The 12,291-nt window shown below is 29.4% G+C and overlaps 4 protein-coding genes across 10 annotated transcripts; 3 read left to right on the top strand and 1 right to left on the bottom strand.

Moving 5' to 3' along the window:
* Positions 1 to 326: 326 nt before the first annotated feature.
* Positions 327 to 1,925, top strand: LOC130677930 (uncharacterized). Of its 2 annotated transcripts, none has more exons than XR_008991735.1 (6): positions 327 to 463; positions 592 to 702; positions 788 to 982; positions 1,256 to 1,465; positions 1,547 to 1,641; positions 1,697 to 1,764. XR_008991735.1 is itself a non-coding variant. In XM_057484858.1 (6 exons), the coding sequence occupies exons 1-6, from the start codon at positions 327 to 329 to the stop codon at positions 1,923 to 1,925; spliced, it is 963 nt and encodes a 320-aa protein (XP_057340841.1). The 2 variants fall into 2 exon arrangements, 1 of the variants encoding a protein (XP_057340841.1); XM_057484858.1 differs by having other exon boundaries at positions 1,561 to 1,641; positions 1,697 to 1,925.
* Positions 1,926 to 2,569: 644 nt separating this feature from the next.
* On the top strand, positions 2,570 to 6,183 carry LOC130677933 (myosin regulatory light chain 2). 3 transcript variants are annotated; one of them, XM_057484867.1, is made up of 5 exons: positions 2,570 to 2,716; positions 3,515 to 3,757; positions 3,833 to 4,013; positions 4,693 to 4,768; positions 5,702 to 6,183. In XM_057484867.1, exons 1-5 carry the CDS (start codon positions 2,714 to 2,716, stop codon positions 5,853 to 5,855), a joined length of 657 nt encoding a protein of 218 aa, XP_057340850.1. In that variant the 5' UTR covers positions 2,570 to 2,713; the 3' UTR covers positions 5,856 to 6,183. The 3 variants fall into 3 exon arrangements, with proteins under 3 accessions (XP_057340850.1, XP_057340853.1, XP_057340851.1); XM_057484870.1 differs by having other exon boundaries at positions 2,572 to 2,716; positions 4,696 to 4,768; XM_057484868.1 differs by lacking the exon at positions 2,570 to 2,716 and adding an exon at positions 3,269 to 3,439.
* LOC130677932 (pyridoxal phosphate homeostasis protein) lies at positions 6,031 to 9,373 on the bottom strand. 4 transcript variants are annotated; one of them, XM_057484866.1, is made up of 6 exons: positions 9,244 to 9,373; positions 8,405 to 8,454; positions 8,226 to 8,303; positions 7,796 to 8,150; positions 6,881 to 7,122; positions 6,031 to 6,803 (listed from the first exon to the last, which is right to left on the bottom strand). In XM_057484866.1, the coding sequence occupies exons 3-6, from the start codon at positions 8,295 to 8,297 to the stop codon at positions 6,735 to 6,737; spliced, it is 738 nt and encodes a 245-aa protein (XP_057340849.1). In that variant the 5' UTR covers positions 8,298 to 8,303; positions 8,405 to 8,454; positions 9,244 to 9,373; the 3' UTR covers positions 6,031 to 6,734. The 4 variants fall into 4 exon arrangements, with proteins under 4 accessions (XP_057340849.1, XP_057340848.1, XP_057340847.1 ...); XM_057484865.1 differs by having other exon boundaries at positions 9,142 to 9,281; XM_057484864.1 differs by having other exon boundaries at positions 8,226 to 8,454.
* LOC130677929 (uncharacterized) lies at positions 8,667 to 10,537 on the top strand. Its single transcript, XM_057484857.1, has 2 exons — positions 8,667 to 9,356; positions 9,440 to 10,537. The coding sequence occupies exons 1-2, from the start codon at positions 9,144 to 9,146 to the stop codon at positions 10,241 to 10,243; spliced, it is 1,017 nt and encodes a 338-aa protein (XP_057340840.1). The 5' UTR covers positions 8,667 to 9,143; the 3' UTR covers positions 10,244 to 10,537.
* Positions 10,538 to 12,291: the final 1,754 nt, after the last annotated feature.

Raw genomic sequence — 12,291 nt, 5'->3', positions numbered from 1 at the left:
ATTTTTCCAACTAAATATATATTTCATTGGTCCAGCCGTCCGAGCTCAAAAGTCCACCAATAATAACATTTTTGAGCTCAGCTCAAAAACGGCGGGAAATTTTAAAGTCTCCCGTTTTTCATATTTTTTAAAATAATTTATCGTTTTGAAAAATAAAAAAATGATCAAACGTCGGCTAACTTCACATATAATTTTGTATGAACTTATTTTGAATGTCAGTAAATACAAACACATGACAGTCATGTAGTTTAAAATAAAAAAATGTTTTTTTTTGTTATAATCTCTAGTATTTTATAAAAATTGTTGTTCCAGTATCTTTTAAAATCATGGTCTTCTTCCTGAGACATGTTGAAACTTTTATACATTCCTTGAGATCATTTGTTTTGATGGAAAGCATGTCTAAATTTACCCAGACGACCTACAAGATTATGAACGGCTTCAATGGTTGGGTGGGAAGAGCAGCGTAATGATTTAAAATACTAGACTTATAAATATTTTTTTTTTATTTTTTTCAAATAAATATTTAAAAAATTCGCCCAGTTAAATTAACACATAAATAAACTTATTTACTGTTAAATAATTTATATATAGAAATAATAATAAACGAGCGGTTACTGTAAAACGTCTGAGCAATCGGGAAAATCGTCGTAATTCTTCTCAAATGACGAAACGCTCTGGTAAATGCGGCTGCACTAAATGCACGTAAGTCTTTATAATTAATTATTATTATTATTTATATTAAGCTCTTGATATTTTAAATATTTGTGTTAATGTACGATAATAATAGACGGCGTAAACACAAGAGGAAGATGGAGCCAAGTTTGCTGGTAGCGAACATGGGACATCAGCATCACGTGATAAAAGAAAATAATCCAACTGCTGATAATTTTATAAGTAAATTACAAGCTGATGATGACAAAGTAGAGAAAGTTGATCAAGTCCAGGATCATCAGCATCAGCATCCAGAGGATTATCGGAAATTGTACTTTGCAATATTTATATTATATATTTTAATCACCTGCGTAACATTTCTGTCGATAAAATTTATTTTCAACGGCAGTTGTCTCTTTAAATGCCGATACCCGGGTCTCTTGCAACGAACAAGAATAAAATGTTGACTGTTACGTGTGTGGTTTTGTAGAGATGTATATATATAAATTTATATGTATATATATATATTACACGCGTGGTGTTTTGTTGTTCTCTGTTCTGTTAATATTTGAGGTACAGAAATAAGTGGTTGAATTATTCTAAGGCAACAAACGGATTATACCGAGCGAGCCTGGTGGACTGACATGACTCATCGAGTTTATATGCCTCCGCTGATGCTACAGGAGCCATCGTCAAAGCCAACTAGGTCTGAATGTTCATCAACAAGCTCCGGATTTAAAACCGCTCGTCCAGATACACCAGAGTATCCTTTGTCCCCAAGTTCATCGGTCGTTTTCGGTGACTCCGACTACCAGTAAAAAATATATTCATGATAAATGTTGATATTGATGAGGATACTAATAGTAAATAAGTTAATTACAATGTAAATTTATAGCTGATTGATTGTAGGTCATGCAAAAACTCACCTCGTTGTCACCTTAAGGGGAAATCAAAATCAGATCAACAGATAAACGGAGTATTGGGAACTGAGTAAGTCTAGTGATATATCCAGTAGGAATAAATAATCACGGTTGTCATCACGTAGAGACAAGTCACCGGCAAGAAGTCCGTCGATGCCGTTGGGCTATCAGCCAAACTTACAAGAATTGAGAGAACTAAAAATTATAGCCAGCAGACAGGACAGGATTCAGAATAAGGAACGACCTGTTTGCAGAACCACCAGCCATGCAACCGACAGGTTCAGTAACTGCGTCAAGTGCTCGAGGATCGTGTCCAAGTCTTCGAAAAAAATTAAACAGTCCGCTTATTATTGAGTATTTTTATGAGCAAAACATAAGAAATTTTTGTAGGAATCGTTTTTTTAAAATAAATTTAAATTTCACGTGATGAATTTTTTATTTTTTCTCTTGAACTTAAGCGCTACTTCCTAGTGAACTTTGGATCATTTAAAATATGCAGCGATCTATATCTGTCTTCTCGGCATGTGTTTTTTTTAGTATTATGAAATAGGGTAGTGTTACAAGAACGTTTGAGTCAAACTGTTGTCTGATTATGGTTGACATTATCCCCTTGGTCTTGGGTGATATTCGTTTCTTAGTTTCTTTAGAAGGACTGGTACAGAGTTCCGATGGAATTAGAAGGCGAAGACGAAGACGAAGACGAAGATGAAGATGAAGATGCGGATGAGGAAGATGAAGAGCGCGATGGTTGGAGCTGGGAGTCGGAACGGGTTTCCTTCAGTGCACCCTTGACTTATATATCGAGGCTTGTTAGATAAAAAAAATAAAGAAGAAGAATAACGTCGGATAATCGGGAGAGTCCGGCCCTCATCGTTGTTATACTCACAACCTCCCCAGCATACCGTTTTAGTTTTAACGAAACGTCGTGTAAGTACGCTATTTTGAGTCAGCTCGCACTAAATATGGTCAGATGGGTGAGTGCGGGTTGAAGAAAACCAGGCGGAGCATCCCCTGTTTGTCTTGATATACATAGTGGGGGCATAACTACCGAAAGTTACTTAGACAAGTTCAGCTCTATCACTTGGACAGTTGGTTCGTAGTAACCATCTCGCACCATCGACCTTTAGATACCAACTGTGAACATGGTAAGTATATTAAATACTGAATTTTAAATTATTTTAACCCGTGTTATAAGTGAAGACGATATCAGTACCAGCATAATTACTTCCGGTTTTAAAACAGTGAGACAGGATTTATATTTTTTTATTGCCGTATTTTAAATGAGTATTAAATTTAGTGCCAAGAGTGATTAGATGAAGATGATGGTGAAGGTGTAAAGTGCGAATTAATGTCTTCTTCCTCCTCGTATTTCTTCAATGTCTTTAAACTCTCATCATTATAATCCCGCAAATCATCATCATCTTCCTCGTCTACTTTAGCTCCTGATTCGTATTCGTCTCCGTCTCCGTCTTGTATTCGGATAAATCTGATCTGGCTGGTTGGTGACCGTGTTGAGTCGTGCACAATTATTGTTGTAAAAATAAATATCTTGAGTTACGTAAGATCGAGTAACTCGAGAGGCAGAAGTGAGGCGGTCTATATACGTCCCGACTAGGCGGGTTCGGATGATTACAGCAAAGAGGATTGTGTAGCAGAGCAGAGGTAGAGGCCTATTATTAGGCCCAAGCTCGGTGAAGACGCCTTACCAATTTCCCCCGTCTCAGTATCCGCGTTTATTATTCGAGCCAACTCCTACGGCTCGTACGCTAGTCCATTGCCACTGATAATATTTTACTCACTTGTTCTTTGACACTCGTACTGATCATTAGTCACTTTATTTGTCAGATTGTAACTTTATTTAAATAATGGTCAGTGAATTATTTTTTTTTTTAAATGAAATATTAATCTGTAATTAAAAATAAAATTTGAATTTTTAAATTCAGGCGGATAAGGAAAAGAAGAAGAAGACCAAAAAGAAGGAAGAAGCGTCGCCTACACCAGCCCCTGCTGCTCCTGCCGCATCCCCAACACCTCCACCAGAGTCTCCGAAGGAAAAACCAAAGAGTCCATCAGGAACTCCCAGTGGATCTCAAAGAGCGAGCAGCCGTGGGTCTAAACGAGCTAAGCGCGCTGGTTCCAGTGTGTTCTCTCTGTTCACACAGAAACAAGTCGCTGAGTTCAAAGAGGTAACATACATGTTGTTTAAAAAAATTAAATGATGTTGAGTATGAAGTAAATAAATGATAAATTTTGTTTGTCAGGCCTTCCAGATGATGGATCACGACAAAGACGGCATCATCGGCAAAGAGGATCTACGTCAGACCTTCGACTCTGTCGGTCGTCTTGCCACTGACAAAGAATTAGACGCAATGATGGAAGAGGTACCTGGACCCATCAACTTCACTCAGCTTCTCACTCTGTTTGCCAACCGGATGTCGGGAGGTTCGTACGAGACAATCTTACCACTTAAAACTACGTGACGGGTAAGGGTCACACAGGGGTAGAGGAAACTGTAGGATTGGCGAGCCAGCTGCCCTCCGTATCACGGTATCTCACGGAAATCTACAAAATATATTTATTTGAATAATCGCAGAAGGATAATTTATAATTAGAATTTAATTAGATGTAAAGTTTGTGTTCAGTGTCAATGTCACCTTTTTTTAAATTTATATTCGTGTCTAAATGTATCGTGTTTTTAAATCTTCGTATTTTTCCCACCTTCAAAATTTGTCTTGAAACCAATCCATGTTTTTTTTTTTTTTTTGTAATTGATCTTTGTCTTGATCCGAAATTTAAAACCCATTGAATCTTTTCTTGAATCCTCAATTGAATGTCGAACCCATTGTTTTTTTTTTTTTTGCAAAAATATTTGTCTGATTCATTTTAAATTGACCCGTGTTCTCTCGAGTTATTGGTCTGTTAAATTGTAACTGTACTTAATCGTGTTTAAATACGTGGACTTAAATGAAACTGTAATTAATCGTGTTATCCACCAACAAGCGTGTGTGCGAACGTGTTTCGCCCCCGCATCCTGGTCTTGCTCTATGTGTATTCCTGTACTTTCCTGTGTGGCCCTTACCCGTTCATTGAGACTCACTATGCCTCGTTGGCGATGTTACAGCAGGATCGGATGAGGACTCTGTTATCATCGAGGCCTTCAGCACCTTTGACCAGAATGGAAAAATCAAAGGGGATAGGTATGGAATAATTAATTACTTTTATAAATCGCGGTACTAATTTCAAAATTACTTTGATTTTTCTGTGCTCTTTTGGCTTTAGTCAAATTTTTTTTCATTGCCATTCATTTTGTAGATTTATTTTTTACATAAAAATTGAAAAAAAAATTTTAGCTTTAGAAGAAGTCTACAATATGATTAGCAATTAAAAAAAAAATCTACGCCCTTGGTTTTGAACGTGATTAAGTTTAGGACCAGGATTTTTGCTTTTATTTAAAAATAACAATTAATAATTAATGGTGACAAATTTTGGAATTACAGTAGAAATATTGGGCGTATAAAAAAATTTTTCAAATAAGAGTTGTAGGAAATTTTATTTTCTAGAGAAAATGTCTCTTATAATTTTTTTATACAATCAATATTTTCACCGTAATTTCAAAATTAAGATTTTCATAATCAATAAAAATTTGAATAATTCATTATGAATCTCAATTTTGAAATTACGGTGAAAATATTTGTCGTATAAAAAAATCATAAGAGACATTTTCTCTAGAAAATGAAATTTCCTACAACTTTTATTTAAAAAATTTTCTTATACGACCAATATATTCACCGTAATTCCAAAATTGAGATTCATAATGAATTATTAAAATTTTTATTAATTATGAAAATCTCAATTTTGAAATTACGGTGAAAAATATTGGTTGTATAAAAAAATCATAAGAGACATTTTCTCTAGAAAATAAAATTTCCTACAACTTTTGTTTGAAAAGTTTTTTTATAAGACCAATATTTTCGCCGTAATATTAAACATTTGAACCATTCATTTCAGTTGTCAAAAATCTGTAATGACTAAAACCAAAAAAGCGCTCAAAAATATAAATCCTTTTGAAATTAACCGCGAAATATATGTCCATATTTATTTATAATTTAAATTAATAAACTTATTTTTAGGCTGAGGCACGCTCTGTTGACCTTCGGTGACAAATTCACTGTCGCAGAAGTAAATGACGCCTTTGACAACATGTACATTGATGAGAAAGGAAACATCGACACCCAGAGTCTCATTGCCATGCTGACTGGTGCTGGCGAAGAGGATGACGAATAAATAAATAATGATAATAATGATAATAACAATAAGCTGGTCCATCATTGACTTTTTAAAAATTTAAATAATGAAATTCTGAAAAATATAAATTATTTTAATTAAAAGCTGAGCCATTTAACGGCAGCATAATTGTCTAATATCTTGTGGACTTACACACGCGATTAGCTGAGCCCTGATTTATTTTAAATAAAACTAAAGTTAATTATTTATATTTAATTAATTTCTTCACTCGGGGGCATCTGCTCGTGTATATAATAATTATAATAATAATAATAATTATAATAATATTAATATTAATAATAATAATAATGATAATAATTTATGTAAACGTGTGCTGTACTTATTGAAAATTGTAGCATATGTACGACGTAAAAGATATAATTCCCTCATATATATCCTTCATTATTCATTTTCGTAATAAATAAATAATTTATAATAATATGAATAATAATAATATATAATAATAATAATAATGAACAAGAGACGGGTCTACCGTCAGGAGGTTTTCCGATCTAAACAATCGTTGATAAAATAAAATTATTTCGAAATAATGTTAATATTAATTTTTAACACCTCTGGTTAATATTTGTCATCAATAATATATAAGTATATTATATATTTATTAAATATATTAAGATAAAATAACTCTATTTTAAATTTCTCGTTGATTCATATAATTATTTATATATTTAGTATCTTCCTGAGGATGTTTACTGCAATTATTCGACATATATATAAATATATGAGCCTTCACTTTGTACAATTAACATTAGTAGGATAATTAGATTAAAAGATAAATATATATGTACATATATATTTAATTTAACGAAAAAAAATCTAAAGTCTTGGTATTTAAAAGTTATATTTGTATATTTAAATTTAGTTTTTTGGCGGCCGCTCTCCAAATATTGCGCTTCCGACTCTAACATTTGTACTGCCAAGTTCAATCTGAAAATTAGTTTGATATTTATCATAAATATATACTAATTATTGTTATTATTTATATAAATTATAAGAATACTAACGGCATGCTCATAGTCGGTAGACATTCCCATTGACAATTCGACTTGATCTCTAACGAGATTTAATTCTTTGCAAATGTCATCGCGGCACTGCCTCAAAGATACGAAATCTGGATTGGGACCATTTGATGGATCGTAACCGTAGGCACCTATCGTCATTATTCCGAGGAATTTCAAATTTTTGCAATTTTCAATCACATGCTTTACTAGCGATGATGCTTCTGAAAGGTCACATCCACTTTTTTCTGAAACAAAAGTTTAGTAAATATTTTTAAATATATTACATTAAAATATTTAGTTCAAGATCACGTGTATTTCCACGTTATTAATTTTTTTAATCACATGTGTACTTTATCATATGTAAATACAAGATGATCCTGAAAGTAGCAGACGTCATTATAAAATTTTTTGAAAAACATCCACAAGAAAATTTTTCAAAAATCTTCACATGGATTTTTCTAAATTTTTGCCTGTCAATATTTACTTTGATTATTAAAAATAATTAAATTTTTGAATGACTACTACTGTCATCATGTTTTTAATTACTAAGTTAATTGTCATTATAAAAATTATTTAAAAAACCTCCACAAGAAAATTTTTCAAAAATCTTCACATAAATTTTTTTAAATTTCTGCCTGTCAGTATTTACTTTGTCTGTTAAAGATAAATAAATTTTTTAATGACTGCTACTTTCAGTATCATAAAACAAGTACCCTTATGTCACATTGACAAACAATCTGACATATTTCAAGTGCGTGGCAGTCTCTATAAAAGAGAGACAAAACGTCATGCATAAATGACAGTTTTATTATTATCGTCTTTTGGTCCAAATTCCCGTGATCTTAAACTCAATATTTAATTTTAGACCCGCGCATTGTTGATACGATTCTATATTTAAATTTAAAAAATTTCAAATACCTTCTTCTTTGCTGGTATTTACTTGTACCATAATATTAAGTTTATTATCATCATTCTTTCTATATTTTGTCCACGCAGTATCCAGTGCCGATGCCAATTTATTTGAATCAACTGTTTCAATGATCCATAGATTTGGAACTGCCAATACTTTGTTTATTTTATTTCTCTGCAAGTGGCCAATAAAATGCCAGCGGATATCACGTTTTAGAATCTCAGGATGACCAGATTTTTCAATTAATTCATTTACGTAATTTTCGCCAAAGTGTTTTTGACCAGCGTCATAGGCATCGATTAACAAATTTGCCGGCTTTGTTTTACTGACAGCAACTAAACGTGGTATTGAATTACCGAATTCCTAAAATAAATTTTGACTTAACATATATATATATATATAAATACATTTATATATTAAATATAATTATTTACTTACTGGTGAACGTCGAGAACATGCTTTGGATATTTTCTCTCTAACAAAATTCAAATTTCCCGCAATGTCAACCATTTTAATCTTCATTACATTAATTAAATAATTAATTTAAATAAAACTTCAATAATTACAAATTAAATTTATTATCATTTTACAATTTTATAAATATTTTGTCATCTTACAATCTGTTGCGTTGTAAATCATCAGATCAGAAAAAGACTACGGCCGCCATCTTTGTTGCAAGAAAAAAATAAATAAAAAAGTGTACATATATTATTTTTCTTAATGAGTAATTAATTTTTGTATTATATAATTTAAAAAATTAATTATTTAAATAAAATAAAATGGATGACGAATACAAAAAATTTTTTTGATATGAATGCAGCAGATATGAGACAAATTTTAAATTTCAAATAAACGAATTAAAAAATTAAAAATGTAAAAATTAAAAAAATGCACACACTGATTTTCAAATTCTGTAAAAATGCATTTTTTAAAATTTTGTTCGATTTAAATTTAATTCATTTATTTAAAAATTTTTAAAAGTGACAGCTGTCAGCTACTTTCACACTGATGTTTTTTTGATGAATGTGAATGTAGCAGACATCAGACAAAATTTATAAATAAATACGGGAGTAGAGTAAATTTAAAAAATAATATTTCGAAAAAATGTACTCATTAATTTTCAAATTTTTTAAATGCGCATTTTTTCAAATTTTATTTTATTAATTATTTACTCTATTTATTTATAATTTTAAATTTGTCTGCTACATTCACACTCATGTCAGCTGACATTTTACCGGGAATTTATTAACCTATAATTTAAAAATATATCAATATCATGAGTGATATATTTTGTAAATATTTATGATAAACAAAATAAAAAAATGTGTGAGTTTTTAAATAAAAAATTATTTACCAATGGATCCAGATTTCGTTGGTGCTATTTTACGTAGCAGTGGTAAATTTATAGAAACAATTAAAAATAATGAAGAATTAGATGAATTAATTGAAAAAGTACCTGCTGTTGATTCACGAACAGTCACTGCACTTTCAAACTCTCTAGCTGATGCTTTTTCTTATAAAATTTCACCTGAAGCTCATCTCAAATACTCAGTTCGGCTTCAATTAATCGTAAGTTTTTTTTTTACTGATGACAAAACAAAAAAAAATTTTTTAATTTTTATCATCATCAATAAAAATATTTTATTTACCAGGAGATTCTGCGGGAATGGATCAATCCGCCCCTTGGACTGTCAAATCATCGGACATTCTGTCAAAGTGAAAAAATCCAAGAGCTTTGCAAGACCGTCATAAATAAATATTTATTAAAAAAAAAAGTATGTGATGAAAATGTATCAGCAGATCAATTAATTATATTAATAAGAGCATTAATTAACGTCAGAAGTATCAATCCAGTTTATGGCGCGTATTTAAAACTCGTCGTTGATGAAATAACCGAACTAGAAGTCTCAGCAAATTACAGACTCGTTAAATTTATTTTGGATAACGAAAAAGAAATAGAATTGGAAGCTTCTGTGGTTGATAAATTTTATATCTGTCAGTCGGAGAAAATAATTGAAGAACCGATAATTGATTGTTTTATTTCAAATATTAATTGTCAGGGCTCGTACTCTACTACAGATAAATTTGATAAGTTAATAAACAAGACTGCGTTTTCACAAAAAATTTTTATAATCGTAAGTAATTTATTAGGTAATCTTTTTATACGCTTAGAATTTTCACCATTAGTACTGTCATTTATAGAATATATTTTAAGTAAAATAATCGCGATACGTGATAACGAAGAAAATAATTTACTGAGTTTATATCCGGTAGATTTACAGTCTTATGTTGTTCTTTTGAGAATAGATCCGTGTCACTGTTCAGTTAATTCTAAAAAATATTTGTTGCAATGTTTGAAAAATATTTATACCGAAGATAAAGATAAAGTTCTTGTACTCATTACCCACTTTCCTAAGTGGCTGAATGAATTATCATTATTTTTAAACGAATTGTAAACAATTTTAAATATGTAATAATTTATGAGTGTAATGCAGCTGACGATTGAGAATTTAAAAATATTTGAATAAATAAATAAATCAAATGTAAGTAAAGTAAAATATAAAAATTCGTATTTAAATAATTTGAAAATTACGCGCGCTTTTTCAAATTTCATTATTTATTTAAAATTTGTAAATTTTCTCAAATCTGCTACAGAAAAAATTTTTCATTACGAAATTAAAAAAAAATTTTCCTTTTTAATTTGTAATGCAAAAGATTTCTTAGGACAAGTAAAAATTTGAAAATTCGTTTTTAAATAATTTAAAAATTACGCGCGCTTTTTTAAATTTCATTATTTATTTCAAATTTGTAAATTCTCTCAAATCTGCTGCAGAAAAATTTTTCATTACGAAATTAAAAGAAAAATTTTCTTAGGACTGGAAAATTTTTTCGAGGTCTAAGAAAATTTTCCTTTTTGATTTGTAATGCAAAAGATTACTTAGGTCAAGTAAAAATTTGAAAATTCGTATTTAAATAATTTAAAAATTACGCGCGCTTTTTTAAATTTCATTATTTATTTAAAATTTGAAATTAAAAGAAAAATTTTCTTAGGACTGGAAAATTTTTTCGAGGTCTAAGAAAATTTTCCTTTTTGATTTTTAATGCAAAAGATTTCTTAGGACAAGTAAAAATTTAAAAATTCGTATTTCGTTAATTTAAAAATTACGCGCGCTTTTTTAAATTTCATTATTTATTTAAAATTTGTAAATTTTCTCAAATCTGCTACAGAAAAAATTTTTCATTACGAAATTAAAAGAAAAATTTTCTTAGGACAAGCAAAAATTTAAAAATTAGTATTCAAATAATTTAAAAATTACGCGCGCTTTTTTAAATTTCATTATTTATTTAAAATTTGTAAGTTCTTTCGAATCTGCTACAGAAAAAATTTTTCATTACGAAATTAAAAGAATAATTTTCTTAGGGCTTGAAAACTTTTTCTCTTCCTAAAAAAATTTTCCTTTTTAATTTATAATGCAAAAGATTTCTTAGGACAAGTAAAACTTTTTCTGTGTTCGTTCACATGAGTTATATATTATATCAGTATCGTAAATATAAGAAACAATTGTCTAAAACCATTGAATCTGCCTTTTATTTCACCCAAAATTTTTTTTTTAAATACATTTATTTTTTTTTTATTTAAATTTAATTTAATTATTATGCAATAACGCTCTCTCATGTACTTAATTAAATGTGCAATTACCATAAAGAATTATAATAATAAAAGACATGAGAATTTACACTAAAAATTATTATTTTGTTAAATATATTTTTCACTTCTCATATTTTTTATATTTATTTAAACAACAGTTCAGGCCTGTAGCTACCATCGCCATAATGTAATTACTGTAATTTCAACCATGTGCTATAATTATTTGTTAATTAAATTAAATAAATTATAGCATAATTATTATAATTATTTATTTTTTAATATTATTAAATATTTTTAACTTTAACTCGTACTAAGGCTACAAATTAAATCAATAATTATTTTTTTTTACATATATAATATGCATTAATTAAATTATTTAATTAAATTTAATAATATTTCGAGTTAATAAATTGTATGACGTTTATAATTAAACTCGTTGCAACGAGTGTAATTTAAAATAAATTTTTCTTTATTTTAAATCGGGCATTTATTTTAAATTAATAACATGGCAGTGATTTGCTTCACTTGTCTACATTCCACATGTTCCTTGCGCATGTAATTACTTTTTTTAATCAACCCGATTACAAATTTTATTTGTTAATCCATTAATCCAAAAATTAATTCTTACCAAACGTTCATACATAATATATATATATATTTTTTAAATGTAATGACACATTTGGACAGAAAAGAAAAATTTCTTGGCGCGAATATTTTTTATTTTGAATTGAAGAGCACAATTTTTTACACAGAAAAAAATAATTTTTTGGCGCGAAAAATTTTTTCCTGCCCTAAGGAAATTTTTGTTTTTAATTTATGATGAAAAAAATTTCTTGTGACATAAAAATTTTCTTG

This window comes from Microplitis mediator, chromosome 11 (genome assembly GCF_029852145.1).
Source record: "Microplitis mediator isolate UGA2020A chromosome 11, iyMicMedi2.1, whole genome shotgun sequence".
NCBI classification, from domain to species: domain Eukaryota; kingdom Metazoa; phylum Arthropoda; class Insecta; order Hymenoptera; family Braconidae; genus Microplitis; species Microplitis mediator.
This window is presented reverse-complemented; position numbering and strand designations above follow the sequence as displayed.

What these genes read in the sequence shown, in the direction of transcription:
- LOC130677933 (XM_057484867.1), top strand. An exon ending in AAGTCGCTGAGTTCAAAGAG is followed by an intron (nt 3,758 to 3,832) that starts GTAACATACATG and finishes TTTGTTTGTCAG; the next exon opens with GCCTTCCAGATGATGGATCA. An exon ending in GGAAAAATCAAAGGGGATAG is followed by an intron (nt 4,769 to 5,701) that starts GTATGGAATAAT and finishes ACTTATTTTTAG; the next exon opens with GCTGAGGCACGCTCTGTTGA.
- LOC130677929 (XM_057484857.1), top strand. Translation starts at nt 9,144, where the DNA reads ATGGATCCAGATTTCGTTGGTGCTATTTTACGTAGCAGTGGTAAATTT. An exon ending in CAGTTCGGCTTCAATTAATC is followed by an intron (nt 9,357 to 9,439) that starts GTAAGTTTTTTT and finishes TTTATTTACCAG; the next exon opens with GAGATTCTGCGGGAATGGAT.
- LOC130677932 (XM_057484864.1), bottom strand. Translation starts at nt 8,309, where the DNA reads ATGAAGATTAAAATGGTTGACATTGCGGGAAATTTGAATTTTGTTAGA. An exon ending in AAATACCAGCAAAGAAGAAG is followed by an intron (nt 7,123 to 7,795) that starts GTATTTGAAATT and finishes CTTTTGTTTCAG; the next exon opens with AAAAAAGTGGATGTGACCTT. An exon ending in CTACCGACTATGAGCATGCC is followed by an intron (nt 6,804 to 6,880) that starts GTTAGTATTCTT and finishes ACTAATTTTCAG; the next exon opens with ATTGAACTTGGCAGTACAAA.
- LOC130677930 (XM_057484858.1), top strand. Translation starts at nt 327, where the DNA reads ATGGTCTTCTTCCTGAGACATGTTGAAACTTTTATACATTCCTTGAGA. An exon ending in TGCGGCTGCACTAAATGCAC is followed by an intron (nt 703 to 787) that starts GTAAGTCTTTAT and finishes CGATAATAATAG; the next exon opens with ACGGCGTAAACACAAGAGGA. An exon ending in CCAGAGGATTATCGGAAATT is followed by an intron (nt 983 to 1,255) that starts GTACTTTGCAAT and finishes AATTATTCTAAG; the next exon opens with GCAACAAACGGATTATACCG.